Here is an 18,602-nt window from a genome sequence, read left to right as displayed (position 1 = left end):
AAACACTGTACAAACTTTGTACAGACTTTGTTGCAGGTACTGGCATTTTTGATGTGTGTACCAATTTTCGTTTGTGCGCGTGAATCGTAGTTCGGGGGCCAGTCCGTCAAAAGTGCACAGGTGTTGCGGTCAAGCAATTTTGCCACACCCATTATGTTGTGTCATCATGGCAAAGAATTTTGTTATTAGAATTTTTAGTTATTAAATTAAAAATGAATGACTTATAAAAACGATATGTTGAAAAATGAGTTGAAAGAGCACACATATTTAAAAAAATATATAAATGTTCACATGAGGTCTAATCATTTTAACTACACCTGTCTATAAAACACAAAATACAAACAGCCGACCAAAAAAATCAGTTAAGGATTGACTTAATAACACAGTCAGCAGTGTTCAGACCTCAGATTGAACTTGATCTTTATCTCCATGATCTTGCTCAGTCTCTTCAGTCTTCAGTCTGCTACAGAGGTGTGACCACTTCCTGTGAACTGCTAGCTCTACTTCCTCTCTCTTGTCGTCATGCTCATTTGTTGCGAATTCACTGCAGGCAGTCGGAGAGTGTTATATGATGGCAAAGTGTGGATATACTTGTATATATTGTACAAAAATATGTGTGTGTGTGTGTGCGTGCGTGTGTGTTTAGATACCCAGTATGCTCATCTGTCGTCTGGCTGTGTGTTTGAGCTCTGCTGCCTTGAATTGCGATAGCTTTAGTTAGATCCCTCTGTTCATTTAAACCATGCTCCAATTCCTAAAAATGAGATTGAAATGGAATGAAAATGAGAATAAAATAAAATAAATAATAAAATAAAACAATAAAAATAAAATAAAACAAAAAATAATAAAAATAAAAGTTAATAAATTAATTAAATTATAAATTAAAATAAATTAAATAATAAATAAATAAATAAAATAACTTATAAAATAAAACAATAAATAAATAAATAAAATAACTAAAACAGTACAATAAAATAAAATAAATAAGTAAAATATAACTAAATTAATAAAATGAAATAAAACAAAATAAATAAAATAACTCAAATAATAAAATAAAACAAAGTAAAATAAACCAAAACAAAAATAAATAATTAAATAATATAAAATAAAATAAAACAAAGTAAAATAAAACAAAAATAAATAAATAAATAAATAAATAAATAAAATAAAATAAATAAAACAAAATTAAATTAAATTAAATACATTTCAGGGTCATTTTTTTTTAATATTTTCTACCTGAAACATGACATTAAAAATCTTTCAAATCTTTTTATATTCCATAAAGACATACAGTATTTTGACCAAAAATATCGGTAAATATATTTATAATATATTTCAAATAAATGCTGTTCTCTTAAACATTATATTCATAAAACAATGATAAAAAATTTATTGGGGTTTGTATACCAAACATTAATCATAAATAAATAATTTTATAGATTTTAATTAGCATTTGGCTGATAAAAAAAAATTTGCATTGTCATCAGAGGACTAAATAATGTTAAAAATATTCTTTGTGTGTGTTACCCTTTGCTGTTGAAGGCTACTCTGTCTAAAAAGTTTAGTTCTGGAGGAGCTCAGCATCTCTTGCACACTCGCACTTCTGGTTAACCTGGCCTGCAGGGGGCGCTGACTCTCAACACACACCTAAAGAGGGAGAGAAAGAGAAGGAGAGAGAGATAAAACACTATGCAGCCTCTCAGTAGCAACACTTTTGGATTTAATACTTCAGAATCTGCAAATGTAAAATCAGCCGCAATTAGCATGCTAACGATCAGTGTCATCGCAAGCAATCTTTTCATTAAGTTCCTCACAACACCTGGATTACACTGCATCTGATCTAACCTTTAAAAAACAGAAGGGCATTACAAATTCTGTGTGTATTAGGTGCAGTGTTTCTCTTATGATTAGGACAATTTTCTTTGGTCATTAAGATTCAACCAATTTTATTATTATTTGTTTTTTTCATGTCAAGTAATTTTTAATTAGCATTTTATACAGTATAAATTGCATCAAAGCAGCTTTATAGAGAATACCAGCAATACTTGAAAATCAGGTATGAGTGTATCAAGTTCGGCTTATTAGGCACATTCAGTTTCACAGAAGATTAGTTTTCAATACAAATTCCATTGCTAAAGGATGTAATTCATAGTAGAATTTTGTATAGTAGTAATACTATATAGTATACCACACACAAGTACCAACCCATTTTAGTAAACATAAAGAAAATGAAAGACTTTTCTACATAAATTGAAAGCATATGACTACCACATAAAAAATAAAACATAATACATATACAGTAAAGTTTATCATATGACTCCAACATGGAAAAAAAAAACTATAGTAATTTATTGTAGTGTTTTTGCACCATACCACATTTAGAGTATATATACTATAGTAAAGTTTATTATACTGTATATATTATGGTATTTATACTATATTAATGATTACTGCACTATAAAAATGCAGGGTTCTATACAATTCATTCATGTTGTCCCAACACAAATCTATTAAGTTAACTTAACCAATTTAAGTGGATTTAGCATAAAACAATTAGGTGGTTCCAAAAAAATCTCAAGAATTTAGTTGTTTCAGCTCATTTGAAATAAGTAGCTTTAAAATTCAATAAAATATTTGTTTTGAGTGTGTAGTATTAACTATAGTGAATGAATAAACTGTGCTAAATACTGTAGCATTAATTTTTATTACATTAAACCGCTGTGCAGTATAATATCTAGTTGTAGTACAGTATTGGGTTGTTTGTTTACACAGCAGTACTAGAGATGTTGCATTACCACAGCAAATATATAATTAACACAAAAGGTTAACTCAAGCATTCTATTATAGTATGGTCCAAAAACAATATAGTATTTACTAAAAATTACTACAGTAATTTCTCAATATGAGTAATGATGATTTAATATGAAAAAGTATGTCAGGATATAACTGGTCCATATAGTTTTAGTTATACAGTAACATAAGCAATAAAAAAAGAAATACAGTATATATAGTATGTTCTAAAGTCATAGGCTACTAGTATTTTCACCAAAAAAAAAAAAAGGGTTTAAAGTTAAAAAAAATAAGTCTAAAGTCTAGTTTAAGTTTCAGGATGCTTACAAAAATAATGCATAAATTATTTTCATTTATCAACTGACTTATATTAACTAAATCAAATAAATATTTGGTGTGACCACATTTTGCATTTAAAACACTTGGTGCACTAGCCCATAGTTTTCAGGTAGCTATATATATATATATATATATATATATATATATATATATATATATATATATATATATATATATATATATATATATATATATATATATATATATATATATATATATATATATATATATATATATATATATGCATATACAGTTTGATATATAGTTGAAGTCAGAATTATTAGCCTCCCTGAATAATTACCGCAGGTAATATTAACGATGGTTTGTTCTGCAGACTATCAAAAACAAAATTAGCTTAAAGGGGCTTAATAGTTTTTACCTTAAAATGGCTTAAGCTTTTATTCCAGCCGAAATAAATAAGATCCAGAAGAAAAAATATTATTATACATACAGTGAAAATTTCCTTGCTCTGTTAAACATCATTTGGGAAATATTTAAAGGGGATAATAATACGTCTGACTTCAACTGTAAATATATATATATATATATATATATATATATATATATATATATATATATATATATATATATATATATATACATGCACAAAATAACTCATGGTGAAAATAAAGTGCAATAAATTTAAATAAATATTTATACAAAGGTAGCATTAATTGCAAGCAAAGTAGCAGTAATTTATGTGCAATAGAGTATGCGTGTGTACCTGATGGTCACTGTGTCTGTTCTGCAGCTGTAACTGGACTGTCACCAGTCTGTTCTTCAGCAGCTGGAGTTTGGTGTTGAGCGATTCAGCCTCGTGTTGCTCCTGTTCTTTCAGTCCACATGCAGGAAGACTGGAGATCCTCTGCTCGATCTCCACCAGAGTCGTCTAGATGCATGAAAAAAAAAAACCCACACAATTAACATCAATCTACATTCTGCATCACTCCAACACAACCAATACAATCAGCAGGAATAGTCAAGCAAACAGAAATGCTTACTGGCGTTCATGGTACAATAGAATACAATGGAAAGTAATAAGCACTGAAGATGCTGACAGATGCGGCTCCATTTACACAATACTCAGACTTAGAAAAACAAATATGAACAAAAATCTCATTAATAATCCAATGGACAGACTTTAGATTGAGATCGATTTTGTTGACTTGAACATCCAACAGCAAAGGTTTTCACTTGTTTTTTTTTTTTTTATCAAACGTGAACATCCCTGTTAAAATGTAAAAGGTATCTCTGTAGTTTGATGTATAAATATCAAAATTATAACCACCAGCGACCTTCTTGCTGTGAGGTGACAGCGCCACCCACTGCTCCACCCCGGGGAAATATTTTTACTTTCCTTACTTTATATTTAAAATATAAATACTTTTTTCCCCCATACTCATTATAGTTCTGTAATTATTCATTTATATCTACACATTTGTTTACATTTTTAATTTAATTAATTATTCATTATTTAGCTTAATCTCATTTATAATATTGTTTGTTTTAATGCATTTTTATTTATTCATACATATTAATTGAATCTTTTAATTATTAAACCTTATTTAATTACATATATTTAATATAATAGTTATGCAAACAGTATATTAAATAACCCACACATACAGGGATTTTCTTTATGGGGACTATTAATATTTTAAAATATTTATTTAATCAACTCTTATTAATGTCATCTGTATTATATTATGTTTTATTATATTATATTATGAATTATATTATATTATGAATTATATTATATTATATTATATTATATTACTTATTAGATTTTTAAATTCATTTTTTTTACTTGTTTTGCTCTATAATATTAAGAATATAATACTGATAAACCTTAATGTTGATCCATCACCAAACAACTTGCTTGCTAATTCATTCTACTCATCTTCTACAAGTAATTTTTAGAGTAAGATGACATGACGTGGTTGAAAAGATTCTAATCGTCAAGACTGTCTAAAGCTGAATCAAAACAAAGTGTATACACTGACTGATATTGTGTTACACAGAAAAACGGAATACAGATTTGGACTATTATGCAGTCATGATAGTAAATGATGACAGAATTTGTAATTTTCTGTGAATGATCACTTTAACACCTTGTTAACTCAAATATATAATGGTTAGTGGTTTGTGTGCTAGTTGTAGCAGTTACTAGCACGGTCTACTGGAGCTCAATCTCTGAATGTTTGATGAAGGTATCAGATTACACAAACACACCCACAGAGAGAGAGAGACACACACACACACACACATCTGGATTATTATAAATGAATCATTGTAAATATACAAATTATTATTGTTTTTATTACTGTTTTAATCTAAAATGTTGATTGTTAAATGTACAGTTTATTCTGATCTATTATTTTTTATTGATATATGTGAATAACATGATATATGGAATAATATATGAGATCTTGAATAATAATATGATATGTTTTTTGTATATTGTTATTGATTTTTCAACATTTACAAAGATGAAATAAACAAGCAAAGCACACAGGATGGGAAAATTAAGCACACACAAAAAAAGGAAAGACTAAAAAAAAAGAAAGAGAGGCAGACATGTACACATACAAACATGACAGATTACATAAAGTATGGAAGTCCTCTAGAAATTATACAGGAAATATTCAGCCCCATATATGTTAAGAATGGCTCCCACCATTTATAGAACATGCAAACTTTATTATGAGCAATACAAGTTAAATAATCTCAATTCAATTGAATTGATTGAATTGAATTGAAATAATCTAAAGAAACATATTCAAGAACAACTCTGTACCAAAGTGATATCGAAGGGGCTTTTTCTGTTAATAATATGATATGTTGAATAATATGATTTTTTTTTTAAATTATATTTTTATACATTTTTTACTACCACTATTTACTGTGTTTACTATGTTTTTTTATTATATATGTATGTTCTTTTTTTAATGTAAACTTTATAAATGCTTTGGCAATACATTTGTAACATTTGTCAAGCCAATAAATCAATTATTGAATTGAATTGAATTGAACAAGTGAGAATGAGTTATAAATCGTAGAGTCACAGTTAATTGTATTTACTGATTGAAAAGGTAAGTTGTTGCAAAGAATTTATATGGGCTGAATTTAAACAAACAAATTAGATTTAGTTATGTTAATTAACCTAATTTGTTTGTTGAAATTCAGCTCATATAAATTGTTTGCAACAACTTACCTTTTCAATTAGTAAATACAATGAATAATGTTTTCAGTGTATATATATTTTTTTATAACTACTACTATGTAATTTGTTTTTATTTGGTCTATTTAAAGTAATCATTACAAAGGCCTGCATTATTTGCCAAAGCATATTTGTCATGTCAATAAAGCAAGCTTTAATGAATTAAGAGAGAGAGCGAGAGAGAGAGGGAGAGAGAGAGAGAGAGAGAGAGAGAGAGAGAGAGAGAGAGAGAGAGAGAGAGAGAGAGAGAGAGAGAGAGAGAGAGAGAGAGCGAGAGAGAGAGAGAGAGAGAGAGAGAGAGAGAGAGAGATAGTGGTATATCAGGCTCAACTGCTTTAAAGTGACGGACGTCAGTAGGTCTGAATACACAAAATAAATGGCGCGCATCATATCCTGCTGCCCGTATTCACAGTGTGATCCAAAGTAAATTTGCATGCTCAAAGTCTAGCATGACCACACCTCGGCAGACATTAGCAAACCTCGCTTACAGCTAACCTTATCTACAATACCAGCCTTAATAAGACACACCACCACATCCAAAACAACATTCTGAGACTAAACATCCAATGCTAAGTTCAGCAAATCAGGAGAGCACAAATATTCACATTCCTCCTGATCCTTACGATCTAAATGACTGAATTTAAATGGGGAAATTGTACAAATAATACTGCATTAGCACTATTACAAGATATGTCAGAACTATAAGCAGCTATCGCTCTCCTAAATATCTTAAGACTGAGGAAATGTGTGTTCTCAATAAGTGAAAAGTATCTGCACAGAGAGTTTCCTTAAGAAAAGAGAAGTTGACAATCATTGACGCATTCGTGCTTCTGAAACACAGCACTGTATGGCCACACAGACTTGCTTCTGCATGTCGTGTGTAAAACATGTATGTGTATGTATAGAGAATAAAATAAGTGTAAAGCAGCCATTGATATGCTTTAACTCCACCTTTAAGGTAAACAACAGACTCCTATTACGTGGTCCTTTGAGGCATGATGTACAGTACTGCCCTCTCATTCACTATACATTACAATATTTGCCTTTCCAAAGCTTATGAACACACACATAAGCACTGGAGCGTTTACATCAGAGCTTAACTGCAGTGATTCAGTGCAAAAACACAAGCAAAATAATCATTCATTCATTTTCCTCCGACTTAGTCCCTTTATTTTATCAGGGGTCACCACAGTGGAATGAACCGCCAACTATTTCAGCATATGTTTTACACAGCGGATGCCCTTCCAGCCACAACCCAGCACTGGGAAACACCTATACACTCTCGCATTCACACACAGACACTATGGCCAATTTAGCTTATTTAATTCACCTGTACCGCATGTCTTTGGACTGTGGGGGAGACCAGAGAACCCAGAGAAAACCCATGCCCACATGGGGAGAACAAACAAACTCCACACAGAAACGTCAACTGGCCTAACCGGAGCTTAAACCAGCAACCTTCTTGCTGTAAGGCGACAGTGCTAACGACTGAGCCACCGTGCCTCCACAAAATAATCATCAAACTATATCCAAACTTATTTAAACTAATCTTCTTCTGATGAATTTTCAGATGGTCATTATTTAATGCTGTACGTTAATAAACATCTTCTAATGCATTTTGAAAATCTATCAATCATCAATAAAAGTGGATGTGTTTAAACATGTGTTATCTAAGCTTGTGACCTGTGATTACCATCATCAACAAACACTTTGATCTCTGAGCAGTGAAAGACTTCAGGGCTGTAAAACACTGCAAATAAAAGACAGAGAGCAATTCATAAAGAAAAAAAAGAGTGACTTGGTCATTTAGGAGGGAACTGATATCTACAGAAAAATGTCATTTCTTTTTTTGTTTTAAAGGGGTGATCCACAGTGTATTTTTAAAGCTTGGTTGTGTTTATAGGATGCAAAGCAATGTGTGCTGCTACTTCATTTGTAGAAAATCCCGTTATTTTTTCATATACCTTTCTATTATATACAGCTACTCAGCAAACATGAAAACGACTGTCATATTTCCTAGTTCCTCTGAAAGGCCTGCCCTCAAGAGGCTCTGATTGATCAGATTTGCGGATCGGCTCCACATCACCATGTTGCGTCCCTACAAGTACATGCTTTTGCGGTGTAAACAGTCGCTGAATCAGACAGAAAATGAAGAGCACACAGCTGGATCTCACGCCTGCTCTCAAAAACTAAATATGACAAGTGCCTTTCACATATATTTGGAATAAGCATGTGTAAGTAATATAAACGTTCACATATCTTTTGCGAGTTTGTTATTTGAGATGTAGAACACAGGGAAAGTGGCCGCATAGAGAGACACTGCAGCGCTGGTGAAGACTGTGCGTCTTTAAAGCGGTTTGATGGATAAATATGAATTTGTGGCTTAATTATTAGCGGTGCCAAACAGTATTTACCGTTTTTTACATCCTTGTTTACATCCTCACTACAACATACTGTTAATGCTAGAAACTCTGCATGTCCTAGATCAATTTTAACAAATCAAGATACTTACAGATTGTGGCTCACAATCCACAGGTTCGTCGGTTAGAGGAGTTTTTAGTCAAATCCAGCACTGAACTGGGTGAGATTCTGGAAGTTGTCCTTTGTCAAATACTAGAGCTATACATTTTTTGTAATTCTCTTGAACATAATTAAAATTAAACTTTAAGCGCTTCTCTCTTTATGCCAGCGTTTGGACACCATTTTAGCTTTCTCTGCTATAACACTACAGCGCCTCAGGCCACGCACCCTTGCTGCAGGGGGTGTATGCACATGACCTGAAGCGCTTGTGATCTCCTTAACCCGGATATTTTTTTTGTAGTCCCCAAATTCGTTCACTGTAGGCTTTGCTATGCTAACTCTGTAAAAGCCAATGTCTCCCTTTGCACTGAACTTTGAGGGCATTGCATTCAGAGATGTTGTTTATGTTCACACAGCTACATTACACATCAACTAAAGTTTAAAATATGATATCATAGTTGACCACCTATTTAAAAGAACATTTCTTCTAAAACTTGGACAGAAAATACCTCAGTTGTCAGACTTTAAAAGTAATGCTGAATGTAGGTTCAGAAAAAGAAAAATTTACATGTAAAATAATGATGATGAGTGCCTTTCCATCAGAGACAAATACATAAAGTGTGACCTCTCACTTCCTCTCTGCTGCTCTTGTGAACGTGTTCGTATAAATATATATATATATATATATATATATATATATATATATATATATATATATATATATATATATATATATATATATATATATATATATATAGTTATTAGAAATTAGTAATTAAAACTATCATGTTTAGAAAGGTGTTGAAAAAAATCTTCTCTCCGTTAAACAGAAATTGGAGAAAAAATAAACAGGGGGGCTAATAATTCAGGGGGGCTAATATTTCTGACTTCAACTGTATATATATATATATATATATATATATACATACAATTGAAGTCAGGATTATTAGCCCCCCTGTTTATTTTTTCAACACATTTCTAAACATATTAGTTTTAATAACTAATTCCTAATAACTGATTTCTTTTATCTTTGCCATGATGACAGTAAATAATATTTTACTAAATATTTTTTCAAGACACTATATTCAGCTTAAAGTGACATTTAAAGGCTTAACTAGGTTAATTGGGTTAACTAGGTTAATTAGGCAAGTTAATGTAAAACAGTGGTTTGTTCTGTAGACAATCGAAAACAAATATTGCTTATGAGGGCTAATATTATTGACCTTAAAATGTTTTTTTTTAATTAAAAACTGCTTTTATTTAAGCTGAAATAAAACCAAGAAGAAAAAAATGTTATAGGAAATACTACGAAAATTTCCTTGCTCTGTTAAACATCATTTGGGAAATATTAAAAAAGAGAAAAAAATTCTCAGGAGGGATAATAATTTTGACTTCCACTGTGTATTTATATAATGCTTACATATTGTATTGTTAAATATTGTTAAAAATGCTAATTACTATTGTACATAATGTTTGCAACATTTTAAAATCATTACATTATTCATAAATATTAAATAGTAAAAACTAGATATTAACAGTTCTTGATGCAGGTGTGGGTGTGTGTGTTGCACCTGGCAGGTGTGCAGTTGTTGCTCAATGTTGTGCTGCATGTCTGAGTCCTGCGCTTGCTGTCTCGAGTCCTCCAGGCTGACCTGTGCTCTGTGCAGACACACCTCCAGCTGTTCGGCCCTCTCACGGCAGACATGGAGCAGCCCGTCAGCGGACATCCATCCAGACCAGTCCCCGGCTTCACCTGCGGCCTGGACAATCACACACAACAGCAGCTCAGAGCCAGATAGGTAAAGACAGGTGTATTGAAAGAGAGAAAGAGTCGGCACACCTGCTCTGACTGACTGCAGCAGAAACAGTGAGTTTACAGCAGCACAAACTCTCTGTCACACAATGGGTGTGTCCATTTACACAAACAAAAACACACTTTCACACACTCTGCTTTCTGTCTCTCTCTCAGTGGAGCACAGGCCCAACTCTTTTGTTTGTGTTTCTCTGCCCCCGGTTCTCTCAGTACAATGTCTCAGCTTTCATACCGGCTTCTCTTTCTCTCTCTCTATCTCTGTCTGTCTCTGCTTTTACTCCACCCACCTGCAGCTACGGCCACTTCCTGAAATGTCGTCACTTTTGAAGGCAGCTAGTGTGACACATATACACCAAAAGAGGAACTGTAACTTTTGCCATGTAGTGCCTCAGTTGACCTAGAGTATTTTTTGTCCTTCCTTCAATTCGATTACCTTGTCATTTGTCATCTAACTTGAAAGAAGAATCTCATGTCTGCTCATCTTACACTCTCAGAAATAAAGTTACAAAAGCTGTCACTGGGGCTGTACCTTTACAAAAAGTACACTTTTGTACCTTACAGGTGCACATTGGTACCTTAAATGAAGATTTTTGTACCTGAAACGTATACTTTTGTACATTTAAGGTACTATGCAGAACACAGTTGTACTTTTTAGGTATAAATATGCACCTTTACAGTACAAATGTGGACCTGATTGGTATAAAAGAGTACTTTTTGAAAAGGTACAGCCCCAGTGACAACTTTTGTACCTTTATTTCTGAGAGTGTAGATGTCACAGAATATCTTGTTTAACTTATTGGTGTCACTGCACTTCACTGATTTTACTTTTTTGCTCCATGATTAGAAATATAGGATCAAATGTTAGAAGAAATAATGCTAGTACTTTAGTTTGTCTCTATTCATACTATTAACTACTGTCTTATTACCTGCCAATTATTATGATATTAACTGTTTAAGGTATTTATAAAGTATGATCATATTCTACATCCCTAATCCCATCCAATAGCTAAACTCAACGACACTCTAAAAAATGCTGGGTTCCACACAATTCCTTCATGTTGTCCCGACACAATTTGACTAGTTAACTTAAATTTAAATGGATTCAACATAAATCAATTAGGTTGTCCAAACAAAAACGTAAGAATTGTGCAACTTGTTAGTGGTAATTTTTTTGAGCATACTAGAATAATAACACTAACTAGTAAAGTCTTAGTAAATGGCTTGTTATTGGCACGAATCTTACATTAATATGAAGTGTTACCAAATTAACCACTGAAAGTCTATATTGGTGTGCAGGAAATCAATGTTTTTGGTGGTAATTGTCCACAGTCACATATTTTCTTTTCAGGTATTATCAAGATTTTATTATTATTATTTTATTTATTTATTTTTACGGCAAATGGACATCTTTCAACACCAGACTGCCCACTTTTGCATGAGCAACCGCTATTGTGTGTACAGAAATGGTCAATGGGGAAGTTTTGTAACCCAATGCTTTGTCAAAAAAATTGGCTATTCTGTGTACAGAAATGGTCATCTAATCAGGAAGTGTTTCATAGAGTAAATACCAGAAAGCTTAATGATTATTGCTGCTTAGTGTTCATTTTCAACCTCCATGCAATTTATTTAAAAAGATTTAAAGGCACAGTGGCTTCAAAAAAATCTGCTAAATCCTGAAGATTGGAGGAAAAAAGGGTATTACCATAAGTGGACCAGAGAATGTATAATATTGTTGCTTTAATTTAAAATATTTTCTGTGTAATATTTTCTGACACTTAGTTTAACACAGTAATAGTACACACAAAAAAATCCTGGGTTGTATTAATCCAGCACTGGGATTAATACAAAACCAAAGTTGGGTTAATTATTATTATTATTTTTTTTACAAATCTAAATGACATTTTGTAACCCAAATGTTGGGTTTGTTAATACAATATATGATGCAGCATTAGGTTACAATTTTGCTTTGTAAAAAGAATTGGCTATTCTGTGTACAGAAATGTTCAATGAGGAAGTGTTTCGTAGAGTAAATAACAGAAAGTTGAATGATTATTGCTGCTTAGTGTTCATTTTAACCTCCATGTGAAAAGCTATTCAAATAGAAGTTTTAAAGGCACAGTGGCTTCAAAAACTCAGTTTAATCCCAAAGATTAGAGGAAAAAAGGGTGACAAAAAGGTATTACCACAAGTGGACCAGAGAATATTATTGATTTAATTTTAAATATAATATTTTCTGTGTAATATTTTTTGACTTTTAGTTTAACACACAGTAATAGTACACACTAAAAATGCTGGGTTGTATTAATGCAACACTGGGTCAAATATGGACAATTTTGTGTCCAAATATGGGCTTTTCAGCGAACAGAAATGGTCAGCTAATCAGGAAGTGTTTTGTAGAGTAAATACCAGAAAGCTTAATGATTAATGCTGCTTAGTGTTCGTTTTCAACCAATATTGTATATTATTGCTTTAATCTGAAATATTTTCTGTGTAATATTTTCGGATTTTAGTATAACACACAGTAATAGTACACACTAATAATGCTGGGTTGTATTAATCCCACATTTGGATTCATTCAGTCGTTCATTTTCTTTTCGACTTAGTCCCTTTATTAATCAGGGGTCGCCATGGAATGAAACACCAACTTATCCAGCATATGTTTTACACAGCAGATGCCCTTCCAGCTGCAACCCATCACTGGGAAACACCCATACACACTCATTCACACACATACTCTATGGACAATTTAGCCAACCCAATTCACCTGTACCTCATCAACATGCAAACTCCACACAGAAACAACAACTGACCCAGCCGAGGCTCGAAGCAGCGTCCTTCTTGCTGTGAGGCGAACGTGCTACTCACTGCACCACCGTGCAGCCCATTTGGATTAATACAAACCCAAAATTAATTCTAAATTACATTTTGTAACCTAAATGTTGGTTTGTTAATATGTGATGACGTATTAGGTTACAATAACCCAGCATTTTATAGTGTAACAGTACATATGATTAATAAAAAAATATATTATTATTAAAGACATAGTTCACACAAAGCTAAAAAAACATTTTTAGCGTTTACTAACCCATTGTTTCAACCCTTTATGAGTTTCTTTCTTCTGTTGAACACAAAAGAATATACTTTGAAGAATGCTGAAAACATGTAACCACTGACTTCCAACAGTTTTTGTTTTTCCTACAATGGAAAGTCAATGGTTTTCAGCTTTATTTTGTTTTGGAACCACGTGAGGGTGAGTACATGGTGAGTAAATTTAAACGTTTGGGTGAACTATCCCTTTTTTCTTCAACTTAATTTTTTTTTACTAATATGAATAATACTTAATATTATTAATATTAAATCACAATATTGTTAATACAAAATAATGCATGACAATATGTTAATAACTAATACTTATTGATTAATGATTAATAAAAGATTATTTTGAAGGAATTGCTAAGGTTTATTCCTGTTACTAATTCCAATCTCAAACTGCAAGAATAGCCCTTAACTGACTATTCAATTATAAGACAAGTGAATAAAAGATGCACAGATAAATGCAGCACACACCATCTGATGTCATGAGGTGAGTTGAACACAAGATCCATGTAAAGTTTTTGTCAGTGGGGTGAGATTCACTATCATCTATCATATTCAGTTGTGCTTACCAAAGATGTGCTTGCAGCCAATGACTCCGTCTTCTCCGGACGGGTGATCAGTGTGTCGTGTGTGCCTGACTGCTCTTGTGTGTTTGTGTGGTGCTCTTGTCTTGGCTTTCTGAAGCTCTGAGACACACAGAGTGTCTCTTCTAACTGAGTCTGCTCTAAAGCCCCGCCCACTCCCTCATCAGTGGGAGGGGCTTGTGACTCTGGGTGATTGTTTGTGTTGTGTATTTGTGTGTCACTGGTGTGTGCCGTCTGTTCCCCCCTCCATGCACCCTGCTCCTGACACAGACAGAGAAAGAGAGAGACGGGCAAGAGTAAATTTTTTTTTTCGTTGTAGAAATTTATTATTTTTCTTTCAGACTTGAAAGGAGCAAAATGATGATCACACAGGAAGTACGAGAAGGAGAAATCAGGAGAACATGCACAGGTGTGTATAAAGAGTAAAGGCCCCGATATGCTCAAGCTGAATACACTCACCGGCCACTTTATAAGGTACAGCTGTTCGTTAATGCAAATTTCTAATCAGCCAATCACATGACAGCAACTCAATGCATTTTGTCATGTAGACATGGTCAAGATGATCTGCTGCAGTTTAAACTGAGCATCAGAATGGAGAAGAAAGGTGATTTAAGTGACTTTGAACATGGCATGGTTGTTGGTGTCAGACGGGCTTGTCTGAGTATTTCAGAAACTGCTAATCTACTGGAATTTTCACGTACAACCATTTCTAGTATTTACAGAGAATGGTCAGAAAAATGAGAAACATTCAGTAAACGGCAGTTCTGTGGGCGCAAACGCCTTGTTGATGCCAGAGATCAGAGGAGAATGACCAGACTGGTTTGAGCTGATAGAAAGACAACAGTAACTCAAATAACCACTCGTCCAACCTTGAGTCGGATGGGCTACAGCAGCAGAAGACCACACAAGGTGCCACTCCTGTCAGCTAAGAACAGGAAACTGAGGCTACAATTTGCACAGGCTCACCAAGATTGGCCAATAGAAGATTGGAAAAATGTTTCCTGGTCTGATGAGTCTCGATTTCTGCTGCAACATTCGGATGGTAGGGTCAGAATTTGGCGTCAACAACATGAAAGCATGGATTCATCCAGCCTTGTATCATTGGTTCAGGCTGGTGGTGGTGGTGAAATGGTGTGGGGGATATTGCCATGACGTATTAAAGCAGTTCTGAAGTCAAAAGCGGGTTCAACCCGGTACTAGTAAGGTGTACTTAATAAAGTGGCCGTATACTGTTAGCTGAATAGTGAAGACTGGATAGTGGACATGACCTAGAGAAGAAGGCGGAGCATTCAAAGCCACACCCACTTATTACAACATCAATATGGAGCCGTTTCATGCTGTTTACCAGCCCAAGCTAACTTTTCTTAGCTCCTGTTTCAACCTCAAAGCAAACATTGTTCTGAGCTGATTTTATTTTAACCAAGTTGTTACACTCTTAATTTCGCTTGAGGTATATCGAGGCCTTCAGTACGTTTACATGGCACAAATAGACAAAATACTAAACAAAAATAACATATATCATATCCTGCCATTCATATAAGCTTATTTTTTTAGAGCGTCACGTAAACAACAATCATTCATGATAAAGAATAAATTAATCGTGACGAACATGCAACTGTGCAGAGAGAGCAGCCATCAGATCAGCTGATTTTCAGTTTTCACATTCTTTTTCACTCCCAACAAAATCTGTTCAACAATTCTTTCACAGTCATTGATTTTCTTGCATTTGAAAAAGTTTAAATAAACACACTACTATACAAAAATCTGAAAAATACATGCCATATAAAAGATTTTAGTATCTTTTGGGTATTATAATATTGCATTTAGTAAGTAAAAGTCATGGACAAAATACCATGCAATGAAAAAACCCAGATTTTTCCTGCTTTACAAAATTCAAGATAAATAACATAGAAATTCTACTAAAATGTGAAAAAGATAGTATTAATGAAAAGTTTAATATCTGACCTAGCTAAAGCAACTGTAACTGTGATATAAAGTGAATTTGAAGAGTAAATGCATGGTTATTTTAGCATAAATCAGTGCATTGAGAATTTTGCCAGATGCACTTCTGGTGGTAAAGAAAGTTCCCTATGCAAATATTACTTTTGGTTCTGACTTGGTGAACTTTGAGAACTCATAACACTGAACACCAGCAAGCTTCTTGGTTGTGTGGGCGAAGGTTTGTGTCATGGCAACAGAGTAAAAAGTTATACAATGGACAAGGTGTTCATTCTGGAAGTGTTGATTTCAGCAACATTACACTTCAATTATGAAGAGATTCATGAAAATGTCTCTCTAGGTTGATACTCTTTTATTATCTTTATTTCATTGATGATATTTACTCACATCCTATCACAGCTATATATTGAATCTTGTTTAATCATACCACGCAACACACATCTGTGTTGGTGTAAACACTGATATTATGAAAAAATCAGCTATTAAAATGTTCTCTAGCTTGTTCTGCAGATTGACCTGACAGAACTTTGTAAACAAATAAAAGAAAGTCTGTTTGCATATTTCTTTGCTCAGGTTTTTAGGATCTCGATTCTAAAGATTTCCTCTCTTCAGAACTCTTGATTTTTACACATCTGCCATGTAAATGCACTGAGAAGAGAGTTCTAGCTCTAGAAAGATCTGCATCTACAGTAGAGAGGCGGAGTTAAGACATGAAGGTGCGGTATGGAAAGAACTACAACTAGGAGACCAAACACCTCTGCTGGCCTCTGGAAGGAGACGTGGAGATCTCTGTAACAGAGGTATTGGTTACCATGTCTGCAGAGAGAGACTGGCTTTCCACCATAGCATCCGCTTCAGATAAAGCTTCAGATGCGCCTGTTCCTGAGGCAGAAGGAGACTCTACTTCTTCCTGCAAATACAGGGAAAGGAGGTTGCATATTCAGATATCTGGATGTGGGTTGACCTATCTAAAGACTACAAGAATGTAAAAACCGTTTAAATTAACTATTTTAATTCATGTTTTAATAAAAGAAAGCGGTAACACTTTAGATTTGGCCCGTTTCCACTGAGTGGTACCATGCGGTACGGTATGTTTTTATGGCTGTTTCCACTGTTAAAGGGTACCAAAAGCGAACCGTACCGTACCACTTTTTGGGAACCCTTTACAAAGGGTACCTATCACAATAAAAGGGTATCAAAAGGCGGAGCTAGACGCACAGCTGAATGCTATTGGTTTAGAGAGATATGTAACTCGATCGTGGACAAGCAGGAAAATGAAAACATTATACCGTTATAATATATATATATATATATATATATATATATATATATATATATATATATATATATATATAATAAAAAGCCATGACGACCTGAGCTCAAACAAACCTTGTTGTCATCTTGAGGAACAGCCACAAAGCCAAGAAGAACAAAATCTGCTGTGTCCTGTTATTGTTTTCCGAGCCTATCTAAAAGTGTGAGTGGTTTTACTTTATCTAGAGAGCTCGCATTCTTGAGCCGATGATAATAACGTGCGTGTGATTTTTAAAGTCCTTCTGACATCTGATCCCTACAGAAACTGACAAACGCAAGAGTGAAGCGTGAATAAACAAAGGGGAAGCCGGAAAAATAAAGGAGCAAATGATTCTTTCAGCAACCTAAAACATGAACAAGCTGCCATGTTTAACTATTATCATCCCCTTTTGGACTATTATGAACTCGGAATGACGGAATTACTTTCTAACAAGAGGTTACGCCCCAAAGCTCCGCCCCTTCCGTTATGTGAGCAAAGCAGCAGCTGTTGAGTGCGTGAAGCGTCCAACAGTGCACACTTCATTTTACCGGTTGAATAAGTGCATCATCTGAGTAATTAATCTGCACTTGTTATTATTAGAGTTTTCAGTGTGAACACACTACTTACACTATTTATACTACAAAATGGCATAGAACAGTGCATAAGTATGCGATTTGGGACGCACCTTGAGTCTTTGTTTGCAGTCATCATGTGTTAGCTTTGTTTGCTATTTGTTTTTGCCTGCCGTGTTCCTGATCTTGGCTTTGTTCGTTTGTTATATTCTGACCGCTGCCTAGTTTTTGACCTTATGCCTGTTTTCAGCTTTATTTTGGATGCCCTGTATGTACCTCTTTTGCCCCTGTTTTGACCATTGCCTGCTTACACTAATACTTTTATTAAATTGCACTTGGATCCTTACTTTTGTTGTCTGAGATTAGTCTCCGCAAGTGAGACCTACCTAATACCTAAACCTACCTACTACCTTAA

At 33.7% G+C, this 18,602-nt stretch overlaps 1 protein-coding gene across 1 annotated transcript in view; it reads right to left on the bottom strand.

Annotated features, from left to right (window-relative positions):
• syne2b (spectrin repeat containing, nuclear envelope 2b) overlaps nt 1-18,602 on the bottom strand; it is a 200,381-nt gene that overhangs the window by 93,302 nt on the left and 88,477 nt on the right. The window contains exons 77-83 of the mRNA XM_056471431.1: nt 17,133-17,231; nt 14,348-14,623; nt 10,441-10,629; nt 3,854-4,018; nt 1,528-1,647; nt 651-754; nt 403-544 (exon numbers count right to left, since the gene is read on the bottom strand). Coding sequence (XP_056327406.1) covers nt 403-544; nt 651-754; nt 1,528-1,647; nt 3,854-4,018; nt 10,441-10,629; nt 14,348-14,623; nt 17,133-17,231 — 1,095 coding nt within the window. The remainder of the gene's footprint in view (nt 1-402; nt 545-650; nt 755-1,527; nt 1,648-3,853; nt 4,019-10,440; nt 10,630-14,347; nt 14,624-17,132; nt 17,232-18,602) is intronic.

This window comes from Danio aesculapii, chromosome 13 (assembly GCF_903798145.1).
Source record: "Danio aesculapii chromosome 13, fDanAes4.1, whole genome shotgun sequence".
Lineage (NCBI taxonomy): Eukaryota > Metazoa > Chordata > Actinopteri > Cypriniformes > Danionidae > Danio > Danio aesculapii.
Note: the sequence above shows the minus strand (reverse complement) of the source record. Positions and strands in the feature narration are given on the sequence as shown.